The 17,844-nt window shown below is 60.7% G+C and overlaps 1 protein-coding gene across 1 annotated transcript; it reads right to left on the bottom strand.

Moving 5' to 3' along the window:
* Positions 1-1,008: 1,008 nt before the first annotated feature.
* Positions 1,009-17,838, bottom strand: Fads2 (fatty acid desaturase 2). The gene is made up of 12 exons (XM_004646723.2): positions 17,623-17,838; positions 10,865-10,975; positions 10,276-10,473; positions 10,093-10,194; positions 5,811-5,936; positions 4,197-4,257; positions 3,966-4,042; positions 2,658-2,755; positions 2,474-2,570; positions 2,276-2,355; positions 1,967-2,092; positions 1,009-1,859 (listed from the first exon to the last, which is right to left on the bottom strand). The coding sequence occupies exons 1-12, from the start codon at positions 17,827-17,829 to the stop codon at positions 1,808-1,810; spliced, it is 1,335 nt and encodes a 444-aa protein (XP_004646780.1). The 5' UTR covers positions 17,830-17,838; the 3' UTR covers positions 1,009-1,807.
* Between the last annotated feature and the right edge of the window lie 6 nt (positions 17,839-17,844).

Genomic DNA, 17,844 nt, shown 5'->3' with positions numbered 1-17,844 from the left:
GCAGACGGCAGAAAACCTTTGTGGGATGCCAGAGGCCCCGAGCTCCTTCCCATGCTGGGCCAAGTCTTGAGTGGCTGCTCGGGGTCCAACCTGGGCAGGGTGTCCTTTCCGCCAGCTGTGTCCTGCAGGTTGGCTCACAGGACCTGGCCTGCTGCTGCGGCTGTGTGTGCAACAGGCCAGCCACTGCATGCACGCAGCTCCTGCACGCCTCTGCCTGGCTGGACCGGCCCCTCCAGGCTCGGCTCCCACCGCTGCACCTCCACGGTGCTGGCTGCTGAACTGACCGCTAGCAGACCTGTCTGCCCAGGGCCACCTCTCTCCCAGTAGCCAGAGGACTTGCGCATCCAGGAGGGCAGCGGAGCTCCAGGGCCCAGACCACCCCAGGCGTCCACGCTGCTGATAAAGCTGTGGGAGCCACTGCCAGGAGTGCTTACTTCTCCACGGGGCCAGCCATCTACATAGCCACGGCTTCCACCATGCCAGGCAGCTGGTGGGAGCTATGTGGCCTTGGGCAAGGCCCAGTCTCAGCTCCCTGCCTTGGGATGCAGGAGTCAGTGTTCTATGGGTGTCCCAGTCTTGGTGGGGGCAGGGCTAGTCCAGGAGTGAGTAGGAGGGGCCGCCATGTAAGGCTCAGGGGCTGTGGAAGTTGTGACCCTGTGTAGCTGGCCAGGGTCCCAAGTCCTCTTGCCCAGCCCTCCCTGGCCTGGTGGGTGGGCCCTGGCCCCCACCAGAACCATGGTGGGAGCCGGGCGGCAAGGGCGCAGGCCAGGCCAGGCAGCGCGTGCACCAAGGCCCTCAGGGGCCAGGATGCAGGGAGGTAGAGCAGGTCAAAGACTCAGAGTCAGGTTTGTGCCCAGCCTCCACTGCCACCTGGCCCTGCTCCAGGCTTCAGCATGGGAAGGGGCTCTGGGTGGGAACCGCTTCCTCTGCACCCTAGGAACCCGGCCCCCACCCTGACATGGGCCCACAGGAAGCACAGCAGGGCCTCACTGCTCTGGCAGAGCTGTGTGGAAGTGAGAATAAAATTACTTCTTTATTTCTCAAAAACATAGGGGTGGGGACGCAACATGATACAAATTAAGATTCCCTATGGGTTCATCCTGGCCTGGGGTGGGGGGTGGTTGCTGCCACAGCCCCCAGACACTGGTTAGTGGTTAGATGGCCTCTCCCACCCCCGCCAGTAGTGCCCACAGGCCTAGCTCCACCCACCGAGGCCTGGTGAAGGGCGATTGTCCCAGGACCCAGCCCGGCCATCTGGCCACCAGAATGCACCTGTAGAAAACATGGACACAGCAAAGATTAAAAACAGTCAACAGGAGAGAGCGCCAGAGAGGCCGTGTGAGCAGTGTCCAGTGGCCCTGTCCACGTTATGAGGCTCTGGCCGGAGCGTTTCAGGGGAGGGCACAGTGGGGGTCCTGAGCCAGGAGGGTGGGGAGCTGGAGCGGCAGCTGGCTCTGTCAGCAGAGGCCCAGCACAACCAGGCCATGGCACCCGCAGTGTGTGGGGGGGCAGCCTGAATGGTGCCCCTTGGGCCCCAGGAGCTCACGTCTTGGCTTGGTGGCTGAGCTGTGGATTCTCAGGGGCGGGAGCAGGAGGCAGCTGGAGCAGGGACAAGCCTTCCACCATGGCCACATCTGTCCCAGATCTGGGGCTGGGCCATGAGACAGGACGGGGCTAGGAGGGAGGAGAGGAAAGAGGGGACAGGACCCCAAGTGGTGCCCCTGGCCCTGGGGGCCCTCCGCAGAAAGCCCCACCCTCTGGCCGTCACCCTGCCGTCGCCCCACCCTCGTGCCCCGCAGGTGGCTGGTCACTTGTGGAGGTAGGCGTCCAGCCACAGCTGCCCTGACTTCTTCAGGGACCTGCAAAGGGACAGGGACCAGGACTCAGGGGCTGGCAGTGCAGGCAGCCAGCAGGTACTGGGGACAGAGGTGGGGGTGAGGGGGACCAGCCCAGGGTGGGCCCTCACCCAATGATGTCCAGCAGGGCCCGCAGCAGCGGCTTCTCCTGGTACTGGATGCCGTGTTTGGCACACAGCGACTTCACCAGTGGCGCGATCTTGTGCAGGTTATGGCGGGGCATGGTGGGGAAGAGGCTGTGGGTGTGGGCAGCCAGTGTGAGGATGAGCTGGCCCCTGCTAGGGCCTGAGGGGCAGTGGGAACGCTGGGGGGCGAGGGGCTCTGGGAAGGGCGGTGGGCTAGGGGTCCAGCTGCAGTGATGTCTCTCCAGGCCTCAAGGGTCCTCAGCCCACCCCTCCACTCACCCCGCCCCCACTCACTGGTGCTCGATCTGGAAGTTGAGGTGGCCGCTGAACCAGTCGTTGAAGAAGGACTGCTCCACATTGCAGGTGGCCGCCAGCTGGGGAGGGATGAGGTGAGAGTGGGCCCTCAGGCGGCGGCCTGCCACCCTCTGCCAAGGGGCACAGCTGTGGCCAAGGACACAGGCAGCCCCAGGTCCTGTATAAGCGCAGCCTCACCTGGCTGCTGAACCAGTCGCGGTGGTGGTCCAGGTCAATCTCCATGACGATGTGGTTCATCTGCGTCACCCACACGAACCAGTGGCTCTCCAGGAACCTGGCAGGGATTAGGACATGGCTCAGGCACAGGAAGGAGGGCACCCAGCCCCCCGCAGAACCCCCCACCCTGGGGGCCACTCCACACCTGATGAAGTTGAGGAAGAGCAGGGCTCCCAGGACGCCATAGAAGGGGACATAAGTGGAGAAGAAGCGCACGTAGTAGCTGATGGCCCAGGCCAGGTCCTGCAGGGGAGGGGTCAGAGGCCGCCCGCTGGCCCAGTCTGGCAGCAGTGTCCACACCTGCGCTTCGCCACCCGTGTGGGTGTCTGAAGACGCCAGCGGCTTGGGAGGCTGGCACGAGGCCCACACACCCACACGACTCTCTTGTTTTAAGGAAGCCAGGGCCCTCCCTCGGGTGTTCGCCTGCTGCCCTCGGCACTGGCCGTGAGGGCCACTGCGCGGTGCCTGCGCCCTGCTGTCCCACTCTGCCCGCTCTGCCCTCGGACGTGGTCTGGCCTCCGGTCCTGGCCTCCGGTCCTGCCCTCCCGGCCCGTGCGCTGCCCCCTGCTGCACAAGCGCAGCGCAAGCAGGGGAAAGCAGCGCTGCGGCCCGCGGCGTAAGAGCGCACACGCGGGCTGAAGCTGGAGGACGCGAGTTCCGGCTGAACCTGGGTGATTCAGCATCTCGGCGAGACCCCATCTCAAGATAGAAATGGGCTGGGGATACAAAACAAAACAGGACAGAAGACAAAACCCAGAGCTACAGCTCCACGCCTCCCCCGCCGCCCCTGCTCCTGGCCCTGGAGGTCTGGGTTCAAATGCCAGCCGGGGGGGCTGGTGAGATGGCTCAGTGGTCTAAAGCACCTACTTAGAACAAGCTTAGCAAAGCACAGGGACCGCGGTTCAATCCTCCAGCACCACATGCCAGCCAGCCCAGCCCCCTAGTGGGCTGAGCTGGCCACACCCCCCCACTAAATAAATAAATAAACAAATAAATAAATAAATAAATGCCAGCTGGGCTGGTCCAGCAAGGCTGCGTCCCCAACAGTGGCATGGCAGGCCAGTCAGTGCTCCCAATCCCAGCTCAATCTGGGGGCCAGGGAGGCCACCCCTCACTCTGGAAGTAGAAACAGGAGCCCCGGAGCCCCAGGCTGGTGGGTGGTGTTGAACTGTGTTCCCAAACTCCTATTTGAGTACTGTGACCCCAGAACCTCTGCAGGGACCTTCTGGGGACAGCTAAGGTGGGTTCATCAGGTGGCCCTGAACCAGGAGGAATAGTCTCCTGGAAGGGGACATTTGGACACAGACAGCCTCCCACAGGCCAAGAACAGGTACGCCTCCTCCCCCAGGAGGGCCCAGCTGCTGCACTGGCTCCTCCCCCAGGGTCTGCTGCCCCCCACCTCCCAGCTGGGGGGGGTGACCTGGCTCCTCAGGCCTGTCAGGCCGGCACTCACCACCCAGTCCTTGCGCATGACCATGGTCATGATGATCTGGTACTGGAAGTACATGGGGATGAGCAGCGGCGGCCCAACTGCGGGACAGCAAAGCCGCGTCAGCGCCGTGGCCGGGCCCCAGGTGTCCTCCCCTCCACCACTGTCCGCCCTGCAGCAGGGGCCGCCGGGCGGAGCATGGTGAGTGGGGTCGGGGCGTGGGCGCAGCAAGGTCTGGGGCAGCCCCCTACTCACTCAGGAAGAAGTACTCATGCTGGTGATTGTAGGGCAGGTACTTGAGCTTCTTCCTGCCGTACTGTGGAGAGAGCAGCAGCCCTGAGTGGGCCGCCCTGCGCTTGGGGGCCAGGCCCACTCCAGCTTCTGGGAGGCCCAAGAGACCCCAGTCATCTCTTCTCCTGCCTTTCTTTTCCTTCCTGACTTTAGGACTGGAGATGGGACGGGACACAGGGCCTCTGCACTGGGCTCTGTCCTCAGGCCTGTCTGCACTGCATTGAGACACGTCTCACCTAAGTATTTCAGTCACCTAGGCTTGGTCAGAATATGCAATCCTCCTGCCTCAGCCTTGCCTGGTACTGGCGTCACCATGCCCACAGGTCTCCTTAATTTTTTTTTTAAAAGTAGGAAAATTTGTTGGGGAATAGAAATGGAGACTGAGAATAATAGCTCCCAAGAGAAGAGGGGTCCCCAGTGGGTCGCGTAGGCCTCTAATTGCCAACAGCCACCCCCCCCGCCCACTGAGCCCCTGCACAGGGCTGCCCTGTGTGGCACAGGCACCAACAGCCCCCCTGGCACTGACACCCTGAAAACCACATGGCCCAGGGACTGTCCATCCCAGGGTGCCGCAGAGCCTGGGCTGACAGCCACTGGACCTGTTGGTTCTGCTCCCGATGCAGCCACTCAGCCTCCTGAGCCCCACATAGCAGGGCCCAGAGCTTCCCTGAGGGAGACAGGGCCCCAGAGCTGCGGGCCAGGGGCGCAGGGGACTTGGGGTGGGTCTGGGGCTGCACCGCACTGAGTGCCATCTCCGATGGCAGGCGGCCTGGGCTCCACGCAAGGCTCCATGCCTGTCCCCCAGGCAGCAGCTGGGCAAAACAAGGGCTAGGTGAGGCTGACCACACCTTCTCACCCAAGCCAGCGCCTGGGGGCTGGGAGCCAGGGCTGTCTGTGCAGCTCAGCTGGGCTTCCCGTGCCAACAAATGTGTCAGAAGCTGCAGTGGCATGAAGCACACTCCACAGGTGACTGCGGGGTGGGGATGGGACGCCCTCTTTCTGCAGTTATTTCATCTTCCCAGCCCAGGTTTCTCGGTCAGAAGGTGGCCAAGAGATGCAGGGCATGTGAGGCTGGTCAATCTGCCCATCATCCCCCCTCCTAGGAAGTCCCTGCCCTCCTAGGACGTGGGGCTCACCACAGGGCCATGAAGGGACTCTCCCTGCAGCCAGGCCCGAGGGAGACAGCGTCCACACAGCACCCTCACTCTCCATGAGACTCTACATTTTGTGCATTTCTACATGGCTCTGAGGTGCACACTTGTACTGGACAACAATCCAAACAAGTACAAAAGCAGGGCTGCGGCAGCACTACGTGGCATGGCCCGTGGCTGGCAGTGTCACGGGTGCATCCCGGGCCTTCCACCCTTGGTCCTCATCTGTCACCTGCAGGGGGCTGCGTGGACCAGTCTGCCCTCCCTGCAGTTGTCCCGATGAAGTCCCCTGAGTGTGAGCCCCTTCCTTGACTGGACCGGACCCCTTTCCCTCCATGTGTGGACGCAGGGAGCCATGCTGCACGATCACCCCATCCCAGGATTGCGAGAGGCCTGCCCTCTGGCACCATGGGCCCCTCAGCCATACCTCGAGTGGCTGCCACTCGCCCAGGACGAACACATGCAGCATCTTGATGTCCGGGTCCTTGTGGAAGATGTTGGGCTTGGCATGGTGCTGGAAGTGGCGGTGGTTCCACCAGTTGGCGGATGCGCCCTGTGGGAGAGGCGTGGGGTGAGCCCCACGGCCCTGCCCAAGAGCCGGCCTCAATTTCCCCACCCTAGGATAGTGGCAGCACGTAGGAAAGGCTGGTGTCAGCCCTCGGCGTGAGCCCTGCAGGTCCAGGGGTGCAGAGCCGTGCACACACCCGGCACCACACATCCCACCATGGCCAGGGACACTGCGGTCTCCCCCAGGCCCAGACGATGAACACGCGTCTCCCAGGAGCCCTGTGCCTGCTGGCTTAAAGCCACATTTTTGGAAATACCAGAGCGAAGCAGCCCAACGCCCATCAGGGCGTGCCATAGCGCCACGACAGTAGTGACCCCAGCTTCGTGAGCTCCACCGCAGGCTTCGGGGAGCTGGCCACTTTATGGGAGGCACTGAGCTGACCTGGACCGTGGTGGAAGAGGCTCCCCACACCCAAGTGGTGAGCACCCGCCCTTTGGTTGTGCGTCTCAGCAAAGTGAACAAGATCAACAGGACATCCAAGCCACAAGAGGCACAGGGCCACAGACCTGCCCAGCAGCTCTGACGGACACTACACTGAGGGAAAACGTGGGCGCAGGGCCCCAGCACCGGTGCTGTAGCAATGAGGTCCTAGGGTGGGAGGAGCGGCCGCAGTGTGCTGACCAGGCCGCCTGGATGCGGGCTGTGAAGGACTCATTCATTCGGCCGCCGCCTGCTGCTGCCTGTGCCCTGGCTGGCTGTATGCGGCACATCTCGGGGGGCTGGGCCATACTTGGCCTTGGGTCTGGCCAGACACACAAAGGTTTCTTTACAAAAAACAAACTTTTCCTCTGGGAGGCGCTTCTGGCACATGGCCCCTGGACACCCACGGCCATGGGTAGGGGCGTACTGGGCAGCTGTGGCCTCTGTGGTGACCTCAGGCCCCGCAGGGCTCAGACCAGCAGAGCAAAAACAAAATGTCAGGCAGCGAGAACCCCAAGATTTGGAATCAGCAACACATTCCTGTCCAAAGACAAAAGGAATGTTCTTCCTGGAGAAGGCAAATGGGAGGCAGAGACCTCGAGTAAGGAGCTGAGCGGCACAGCCGGGCATCTTGCTGCCAGCCTAGGAAGTGGCCGGCCTGCTTGGCCAAGGCCCAGGCTCCACCCCAGCCTGGCTAGAACCAAACCAGAACGTGGCCTGGAGACATCTGCCTACGAACCAGGGAAGAACAGAGGTGGGTGTGAGAGCAGGAGGAGGCCAGTGCTCGTCCCTGGACAGGATCCAGGCCTCCAGCGTCCCCCTCCCAGGGACAGTGACCAGCCTGGGGGCCTGCCCGTGTCCTTGGTGCAGGCTGAGGTCAGGGTGAACCAGGGACAGAGCCCTTGGTCCTGGGAGCTGGCAGGGTGTAGACACGGTAGGCCACACCAGAGGGCTGGGGAGTCAGAGGGCAGCGCTCGGGACTGCAAACCCAAGAGGCGGCCATGGGCACGGGCGGCCAGAGGTGGCCCAGGCCTCTTGTCTCTGGGGAGGAAATAGTCCAGTTTCACAATTTTTGCCAGTCAAGTAAGAAGTTTTTGCACTTTCCTGGCAAGCACAAGGGCCTGAGTTCAATCCCCGGTTCCGCAAAAAAAAAAAAAAAAAAAAAAAAAAAGTTTTGTTTTTAATTACTTCACAGTGAGGTAAAAGTAGAAAGAATTGTGTTTTGGGATAAAGAAGACATTTAGAAGCTGGGTGTGGTGGCCCACGCCTGTCAGGCCAACCCTGGGGGAGCAGGAGAATCACGTGGCGTGCCGTGGCGTTGAGGCCAGCTACACTGCATAGCAACAAATACATAGAAAATAATAAAGACATTTAAACCTATAATAATCTTAAACTTTTTAATACGCCAAAGTTCCAAATTTCAAACGTTTTACACCAGCTTCAGTGTCCAAGGGGAAAGAGAAATCAACCGTTCATCGCCAGGATGCGCGGTTTCCGTGGGTTTTGGCACAGCCTTGATTTTTGCTTGAAATCTAGGGGCTGAGGCAAGAAGATTGCTGAATTAAACTCAGCCTGGGCAGTCTAGCAACTGAGGGAGATTTTGTCACAAAATAAAAAAGCTGGGGCTGGAGAGATGGCTCAGTGGTCTAAAGCACCTACTTGGAACAAGCTTGGCAAAGCACAGGGACCGCGGTTCAATCCCCCAGCACCACATGCCAGCCAGCCCTGCCCCCTGGTGGGCTGAGCTGGCCACACACACACACACACACACACACACACACACACTAAATGTTAAAAAAATAAAGTTAAAAACAACAACAACAACAACAACAACAAAATAAAAAAGCTACAAACGGCTGGGGGCGTAGCTCTGGACGAGGGCCCTGGGTTCATTCCCCTGCGCTGCAGAAAACCAACACAATGTCTTGGAGGGCAGTTCGGTCTCTTTAGGAGGGCTGCCCATAGAGGGAGCCTATGCTCCAGGTGACAGTGACACAGCTTATCCCTGCCCACCTAGCTCAATTCCACACACCACCTGGCAAGGCCTGGGACCCTCAGGGGCACCTGCTCCTTGGAGGGAGCCCTCAGCCCTGCCCGGGACATGCGACCAGGAACATGGCCAGAATGGGTTAGCAGAGTGTCTCCAGCCCAAGGGCCCCGTCCTAGTCACCAGAGTGCCCGTGTCATAGCAGACATCGGCAGGGAAGCGGGGCCTCTGTTGGCGCCAGAGCTCCACTCCGGCCCGGCCAGGACTCGGGGCCGCACTGGGGAAAGCCCCCAGCCAGCCCCTCCTGCATCTGGCAGGGACACAGCCTGTCTTTGTGCGGGCCAGGAACACCCTCGGGAGGGAAATGCTACTTTCCAGGGCTGAGGAGGTTCTATCCACAGGACGCAGAGGAAACAAAGCCCAACTGTGCGAACCCTCAGGGCCACCCCAGCCTCTGGAAAGAGCCCAGTTCCCAGGCCCTGCTGACCCAGGTCGGACAGGCTGTGTGCTGGGGCTGGGTGGCCAGACAACGTGGTGACACCCGTCCACTCTCACCTGCACAGCTGGGGCCCAGCGGTGCGGGGTCACAGCTGACGTGGGGGCTCTTCTCCCTCCAGGATGGGGAAGTAGGGAATCTCTGGACTCAGATGTTCTTTATGAGACAGTGTCTTACTGTGTAGTTCAGGCTGGTCTTCAACTCACTATGTAGCCTAAAACTCACAGTGACCCTCCTGCCTCAGCCTCCCGAGTGCTAGGATGACAGGTGTGCACCACCGTGCCCAGCTTCAGCTTTTCTTAGGAAACAGCTGGATACTGTTGGGGTCAGGTTTGCAGAGAGAGCTGGCCAGGCCTCAGGTCCATAGTCTGCGAGATTAACCCCAGGCAAACTGGCCTGAGGCGGCTGGCAAGTGGCACGTTGCTAGGGATCTGCTGAGCACAGCCCCTCTCTGAGCTCCACCTGCTGGAATGCAGGCAAAGCAGGGCTACCTGAGCTGCGCTTTTCACAGCTTCTGGCCCAGTCCCAACCTCCAGCAGCCGCCAGGGATTCCGGGACTTCCAAGGCCCAAGAAGGCAATGCCCACACAGCAGGAATCTGGATTTTGCACTTTGGTCTCTCCTGGGCTAGCGACACCTCCAGGAGGAGCAGCCGGGGCCAACCAGGCTCCACGGGTTAAGCTGTGTGACATGTGGGGCTGCTGCGTTGCCCAACTTTTTAGACTAGGGTTTTGAACTTACAACAGCTCTCCCCAGTGGTGATCACACTGTAAGCCAAGGGCTGCCTGCACCCACCTTCTGCAACCCCAGGACTTCCAAGGAGCACTGAGGCGGGCTGAGAAAGACTCGGGACAGGTGGGTGAAAGCGAAGAGAACAGCACAACGCGCCCCAAGGAAGCCGAGAGCGAGAAGCTCAAACAGAAGTGAAGGGTGATGCCCCTCCAGACACTGTCTGCACGTCTCACTCCACGGAAGGTGGCGCAGCTCTGTCGCAGGGACAGGCACGGGCACAGGAGGAGCCCCGGGATGCCCACAGCGTGGGCCAGCAGAGGACCCTTTCCTGCGCTGCGGCCAGCGTGTGCATCAGGCCGCGGGAGCCAGAGCCAGGGCAGGGCGGGTCTGGCACAGCCCTCGTCCCTCCCTGAGCCTCGAGCTCAGATCCGCATGCGCCTGTGCCCCGAGCAGGGTGACATCGTGCTAAGCCCAACGCTCGGCACGTGTGGGGCTAGTGACACTTGCCTTTAAGTGGCCGATGACAAACTTGTGGACAAGGTGGTTCCACTTGGACTTCTTGTACACAGACAGGTGTCCGTAGTCGTGCTGCAGCCACCCGGCCTGGGCCTGGGAGGGGCGGGAGCTGTCAGTGACAGCCGTGGGCGCGGCCAGCACAGGGCAGTGGGTGGGTGGGACGGGCCGGCTCACCTGGGAAGTGGCGAGGACAAAGGCTGTGATGAGTGTGGGGACCCAGCCATTGCCGAAGTAGGAGACGATGAACCACGCGAGGCTCTCCATGACCACGATGTGCACCAGCAGCAGCAGGAAGAACAGGTGGTTGGTCCGGAACAGTTTCATGTCCTCCGCCACCTTCTTCAGGGCCCGGAAGTCCTTGGTGATCTCAGACTGTTGCACAAGGTCAGAGCAGGGACTTGGCCACCAGCCCTTCTGGAGCAGACACTGTTTCCACATGGGACAGCTACCCAGGAAGTGACAAGGACACAGGCTGCTGCCCACGTGCCCCAGGAGCCCAGCCCCCCTGTGTGGGGCCCACAGCTGGCTAAGCAGTGGGGAAGGGTTCCCATGCCTCCATGCTTAGCCCTAGGCCGGCATGCAGGGGGCGCCCAGCTCTTTTCCGGGAGAAGGAAGTGGCACCCAAAGAAGGGGCGATACCAGCTATGGGCAAGCCCTGGCCCTGAGGACTCTGAGGGCCTTCTGACCCCAGGGCTCAGCAGTATCCCAGAACAGTCCTGGGGTGAGGGGATCCCATGCCCACACAGGTCCCTGCCACACTCACGCTCTTCTTGCGGTCCAGGCTGGGCTCCTCCGGGGCCAGCTCGCCGATCAGCAGGGGCTTCAAGAACTTGCGTACGAACTCGAGGTCTGGGTGGAAGGCGCGGAAGGCATCCTGGGGGAAGTGGACATGGTGAGGCAGGGTCGCCACCACCCTTGGCACCAATCCACTGGCAGCAGGGACTGCCTGGCCTGTGCCCACACGGAGCCTGCAGAGCTCTTGGGGTCAGGCCAGCCCCAGCCTCTCTCTGAGCTGAGTACCAGCACCCTGAAGACCCTCACCCACAAACCCAGGATTCCCAGTGGGAGGAAGGAGCAAGAATGCTGGCCACCATGCGTGGTGACATGCCCAGGAGCCTGGGGCAGGCATGCAGTGGACACGGACCACAAGGAAGCACCTGGAAGGGGCGTGAGGATCTGAGCTCCGGCTGCAGGTAGCAGGCTGGCTGTGCTTTCTATCTATCACTGTCCAACCTTTCTAATGCTGCTATCAGGTTGGGCATTTTAACTTCATTTCTAAACTAGTAATAAGGCAAAAATGTTCTTGGTTCTGGCCAAGTTGAAACATGTACAGGAGAGTAAAGAAAGAAAATACCCCCCAGGGAGCGGGCAGCTCGGCTCCGCACCAGCTCACTTCCTTCTGTGTCCCTCACCCTGACCTCACAGGTGGACCCGGGGCGCCCGGGTGGGCGGCAGATGTCCCAACAGTACTGGTCACCTTGCACCTCGGAAAGGGAGAAAAGCCTTGAGGGAAGCTCAGAGGACTCGAGTGTGCGGGTCCTGATTACACACTCGCCACCCCGGCGTGGGCGCCTGAGCTGGAAAAGGCCGCGTGGGGGCAATGTAGACATCACCTGAGCCCCTCTGAGCAGGAGAGCACCGAGATGCGGGCGGGATCGCCACTCCCCTCGAGGCAGGGGCAGTCTTCTGGAAAGGGACAGAGGCCTTGTGACTGCGACAGCTCCCACCCTGCTCTTGGATGGGGCTGAAGAATGCAGGGTTGCCGATGCACAGGGATGCGACTTAATTCCAAAAGCAAACCAAAGGGCCGGCCCGAATGCAGGGACGCGCGCAGCCGCAAGTACAGTGGCGAGTCTGCCGAGGACTGTCCTCCAACGCATCAGCACGGTCAGAAAATTCCAGAATAAAGCAAGAAGGTGGGGAAGAGACCGCCAACTCATAAAACTCCACTCCTCCCCCTCCCCCCGCAGGCAGCCTCCTGCGTCCTGGCCTCCTTCCGTGTGTGTCCAGAACACACTTAGCAACACTACTACTGCGGGAAAACTGGGCCCAGGGTCTGAAAGACACCTCTCCCCAAATCCGAAGACCCAGTCCAAGAAGGGCCTCAGAAATGAACAGACACATCTCAGATGAGGAAGCACGAACGGCCAGTCCGCACGCGAAAAACTGTTGGACATCATTGGCCACTCAGGAATGCGAACGAAACAAGGCTGAGACTGCATCTCATCCCAGTGTCCCCCTGAAGCCATAACACGGTGGCGGAGCTTCGGGGAAAGAGGACGTCTCCTCCACCACTGGTGCGAGCCCAGGCTGGGGCAACCACTGTGGACGTCTGCGTGGAGATTCCTCAAAAAGCTAAGGCTGAAGGGTCCACTCGACCCAGCTACTCCAGAAAGAACTGAAGGCAGCGTGTCACAGAGTATATGCGTGCACGTGCTGACAGAAGCGGTCTGTCACAGCTAAGTCTTGGGAACAGCCAAAAGGGCCATCGACGGAGGAAGGGAGAATAAAAATGGAGGAAGAAGATACGACTCCACCACAAAGAAGGAAGCTGAGACATTCCTGGGTAAACAGCACCTCAAAGCCCTGCTCTGAAGCAGAAGGGAGGGCAGACCCTGGGAAGTAGGAGTGTCTCCAAAGGGGGAGAGAGGGTGAGGGAAGGCGAGTGGGAGGGAGAGGGGATCTTAAGATAGTAAAATCGAACTACAGCTTTGGTAAATGGGAGGGGAAGAAGGATTGGGGGTGGGGAGAAGGGGACGAAAAGAAACGACACAGCTGTGCTGCCCACGTGTCCACCACCATGGCGAGTGTGACCATTCCGGATCACAAACATGCCAACAGTCAAAGCAAATTACATGAGAAAATCCATGAAGACGTCTCCGTGTCACCCAAGCTGGCAGAGGTAGTACAGGGCAGGTAGGCTGTGTGCATTTTGGGGGGTGGGGGTGCTACCCAGGACAGGGGTGTCTCTGTGGAGGCGGCCCAGGCAGGTGGGGTCCACCCCGACCCTGCACACCCCTGCAGCAGACCTTGAAGAAGGAACAGGAAGTGCTGGCCCGGAGCCGAAGCTCAGCTCCATCCCTGGTGCCTCCCTGGCCCTGCTGCACTCCCATGCAGGCAGCTGCTGGACAAGGCATGGCCCGAGTGCCACCCCCAGCCATGTCCAGGGACTTGGAGCAATCTCACCCTGGGTGCCAGGCTGGGGCCCAGGCCCACCGGCCTCAGCGTGGCAGCCCTGGCTGCTCCAGGCACCCTTGCTAGCACTGATGTCCTGGCTGACTCCCCAGGGACCTCACTGGCCAGGAGGCGTTGCCTGCCCCGCCTGCCTGCCTGCCTGCTCCAGCCCCACCAGGAGTCCTTAGGGACGCTGCTTGTCACAGCCCCAGGGTGCAGTGCATCCACAGGGAGGGGCACACAGGTCCCCAGGCTGCCAGGGAACCGACTGCGGGGCTCACAAGCCTGCTGGGCCACAGGACCCTGAAACCCAAAGGGCCTTTTACCCAGAAGAAAGTCGTGCTGTGGTGTGGTGTAGCCAGACCCCGCACTGGAGCTGGAGTTCTCCACGGTCCACGGCGCCCTGGCCTTGGGGTCCGTCTGACTGCCGTGATGGCCATCGTGCCAAGTGGGCAGAGAAGGGCCAGGGCCCGAGGAGGGGAGCCACACTGTGCTCACGTGCACGGCAGGGCCCCTGCGCTCTTCACCCGGGTTCCCAGGCCTGTACAGGCCAAGAGCAAGGCTTCCTGTCCAGGGGAGCTCTTGCAAACCCCCGCTCCCCTCCCCCAGTTCCCTGCACACCTGCCACAGCCCTGACAGTTCTGTGGTCCCTGGGTTCCTGGGTGCCTGGCTGCTGCACGGGAGGCCCAGATCAAGGTGAGCAGGGCCAAGCCAAACGTTGATTTTGGAACAAGCACTGGAATGGGCTCCATCTTCCCCAGCAGGGAGAGCAGCCAAACTCTTTCCAGGAAGGGATGGAGCAGCCACAGGTGGTGAGCAGGTGAGACGGGTCCTGCAGGGGCAGCGGTGGGGGGGGGGGCACAGCCCCACCCCAGCGCCTCTGTCCAGTCATCACCCACACCAGATCCCGCTCTGCTGTCTCCCCCGCAGCGACAGCCAGGATGCCAGGCCAGGCACTCACACTCAGCTTCTCCATCTCCCATCCCCTGCAGCCCTGTCCACAGGAAGACTTGAATGGCGGGCGGCAAGGAGAAAGGCCCAGCTCAATTCCATGCACCTCCACCTTGCTGAACCCTGAGTCTGGCAGGACAGACAGGTGGGAGAAGTCCGAAACGAGTCCAGTGGGGTGGGGCAACAGCGTCCAGAGGCAGGGGGCCCAGGTCCAGCTGCAGCTGGAGAGAGGGAGAGACGCAACCCGGAGGACCCAGGGCACCATGAATTGTTCAGCTCTGAGAGACTCCCATGAACATTTGATGAATTGCAGGGAGGATGAGGAGTCAGACACTGGGCCGGGCTGCTGGGAAAGGGTGGCGTGGAGGAGATAGGCCAGGGCTGCGGCAGACGGGGAGGAGGGCTGTCAACCTGAGCGAGTACAGATACCCAACGTCAGATGAAGTAACAGCAAGCTGTGGGAGCACGAAAGCGAAGTAGCTTTTTACAAGATAAGATAGTAACTGTTTGCTGCCAGCCTTGCTAGCTTACTCAGGCGGGCCCTGAACTCCGGCTCAAGTAATTCTCCTGCCCCAGCTTCCCGCAGAACTGAGACTACAGGCGTGGGTGAGCTGGGTGACTTTTTTTTTTTTGCAGAACGGGGGATTGAACTCAGACCCTTGCACCTGCTAGGGAAGCGCTTATTCCACTGAGCCATCTTCCCGGCCCTGGATGACTTTTATTATTACAGCCAGAGCAAGTTCTGACTTCTGCATGAAAGAAAATGGGGGGCAAGGTGATTCTCACTGTTGAAATTCCTCTTCCTTATAAACAAAAAACCCAGCCTGGTGTGGTGGCGCACACCTGTAATCCCAGCACTTGGGAGGTTGAGGCAGGAGGATCGCTGAGTTCCACGCCAGTCTGAGCTGCATAGTGAGACCCTGTCTCAAAAAGATGGAAAAAGAAGACATGAATAACCTGGCCCCACACACTGGAGCATCCCCAGGAGATGGCTTCCTCACATGAGGCCGCAAGGAAGACAAGGTGGCGCACCTCCAGAGGTAGCAGCCCTGTCCCTGTCCCCAGCCCTAGGGATGTTTCTGCCTTCAGGGTGGAAGCCATCTGCTCCACAGCCTTCGTTCGGAACTCCCGGATCACAGAGTCTCGGTTCCACTGCTTTCCCCAGTGCCCGATTCCTTTTCCAAATGCACCCCACACCACTAAAACAAGAGGTGGCAGCACTCATGTCTGTTTTTGTCTAACCTGTGGGCTAAGACTTAGGGACAGGTGCAGAAAGTAAAGCTTCTTTTGCTTGGGGCTCAGCAGGAGCTGGGGTGCACTGAAGGAGCACAGCACAGCCCCAGAAAATAAAAGACTGCACCTAATACAGGGGAGAGTCACAGGTGCTGGCCCTGAGACTAAAGCACCCGTGGAGCAGTCTCCGCCAGGAGACCCAGTATCCTATTTTCCATCCTGCAACAAAAACAGAGCTTTGCCTCCTCTTTCTTGGAGGGTTGGCTTGGACAAAAGAGCTGGAGTTGAAGAAAGGTCTGTGTTTGGGTCACATTTGTTTAAATGTAGTAAGTTGTAACATCAGATTAAAATTCCCACAGGTTTTAATAAAGAGGCCACAGTTCCCGAGGCTGAGGTCACGGCCAACCTGGCTCCCACCAAGGATGTGGGGGGCCCCAGGCCTGACCTCAAAGCTGGAAATTTGGAGGCAGGACTGGTTTTACATGTTGCTGCATCAACGAGCTGGTTTTTCTTCCACACTTCTTTCCGTGTACTTGTTCCTAACCTCCAGTCTCTATCTGACAACACTTTACAACAACTCCCTAGTGCCTGGATTTGGGGCCTGCAGGGTCACCAACGACTGTGGACAGGGCCACAGGTATGCAGCAGGAGGGAGCTCAGACCCTGGCAGCACACACCCACGCTCAGGGACCCGGCCTCCTCCTGCTGCCCTCGGCACCTCCCCAACACCCCAGCTTCCCTGCACCAGGACCACCAACTCCAAAGCACCAGGGTTATGGCCACAGACAGCACCAGGCACGATAAGAAATAATTTCAACATTTTGAGCTCAATTCAGAGAGGAGGTATGCAAAAGTCATGTTCAGCATTCAGTGCTTCAGGGGCAGTCATGCAAAGGTGGGGCTGGCATGAGAGTCTCGGGCGCCAGGAGGGAGTGGGTACACCTGGGCATCCAGGGAGGTGGGCAGACTGGGCATTCAGGTGAGGAGATGCTTCTGTGAGCACATGGGGCCATCAGCCAAGCCCACCATACTGGCTTTGCCTAGGAGCTTGCTGGTGAGAGCTGCACATGGCTGGACCTGGGACCCTGCAACAGGGCAACGCCCCAGCCAGCAGAAGTCTGATCTCCTGCAAAGCCCCTAGCCCCAGAGGTCGGCCTGAAACCCCACCTGCAGCACGAGGCTGGCTCGGCAGCACCCAAGCAGGTAGGATGGGCAGAAAGCAGTTGGGCGATGTGGACACCGCCTGCCCTTGGCTGGGCCACATGGACACTGCTAGCCTGCCTCTCCATCAGGGCCGGTCTGAACCTGTTCTCCACTGCCACCTTTCCCCTGAGCAGCCTCCTTCCCCATGAAGAGATGAGGTCAAGAGCTGGACCTGTTCAGTGTGGACGCCGATCTGCAGACAGGCCAGCTCTGCGGCTAGGCCTCCGGGGGGACCTGGTCAGTCTGCCCCTCCTACCTGCCTGCCTGCTGTGCCCCTTTCAGGAGTTCTCTGTTAGCCTGATACCCGTCGGCTTCCAACGCACCACCCTCCAAACATGGGCCCTTGCTTGGCCCTGGCATCATCTGAGCCCCGGGGCTCCAGTCACCCCTTCCAGGAGGAATTTCAGGCTGGGGAGGGGGGTGTTGTGCAGTTGCTAGGGGCAACAGGAGTGTGTCCCTAGACCCACCTAGGGGTGTGCACAGAATACCAAACAGAGGACCATTGAGCTGACAGTCCCAGAGTAACCCTGGATTGGACGACCTGTGGCCAAGCCACCCAGCGCCAGGCGCCGCCAAATCCACTCTGTGGCGCGGACTCCTCTGGACCTGGACTCTGCAGGAGGCCGATCCGGGTTCGTTTCGGGAAGTCCCTGGGATCTAAGAACCCGAGCTGCCCAGAGGTCTCGGGGCAGGCCTCTGGACATCGCGGGATGCTGTCCACTAAGGAGTGAGCCCTTCGGGCCCGCGCTCCTCTGGATGAGGGGCTGGTACAGAGCGAGGGGCGCGCGGCCCCATACCCAGATCCCTGGACACGGTGGGCGCGCAGCCTTTGCGCCCGCGCCCCTGGGTCGCAGGGTGGGCGAGGGCACGCGTGCTGCGCGGAGCCACCCCGCTCGCTACCGTGGCCCGCGGTCCCGCGCTCCTCCGCCTCCCCCAGCCACCCGCCGGGCCCGCCCCTACCGTGGCATCCTCGCCCGCGTAGTGCGCGATGACCCGGTGGCCCCCAGGGTGGCGCTTGGACCACGCGGTGACGTTGTACACCTTGCGGTCCACGACCAGCCACTTGTCGGTGCGCAGGTTGTGCCTCTGGATCTCCTCCCAGCGGAAGGTGGGCATGGGCGCCTCGCGCTCCGCCGCGCCCTCGCCCTGGTTGCCCCCCTTGCCCATGCCGCCGCCGCCGCC

This window comes from Octodon degus, unplaced genomic scaffold, assembly GCF_000260255.1.
Source record: "Octodon degus isolate 3935 unplaced genomic scaffold, OctDeg1.0 scaffold00279, whole genome shotgun sequence".
Classification (NCBI taxonomy): domain Eukaryota; kingdom Metazoa; phylum Chordata; class Mammalia; order Rodentia; family Octodontidae; genus Octodon; species Octodon degus.
This window is presented reverse-complemented; position numbering and strand designations above follow the sequence as displayed.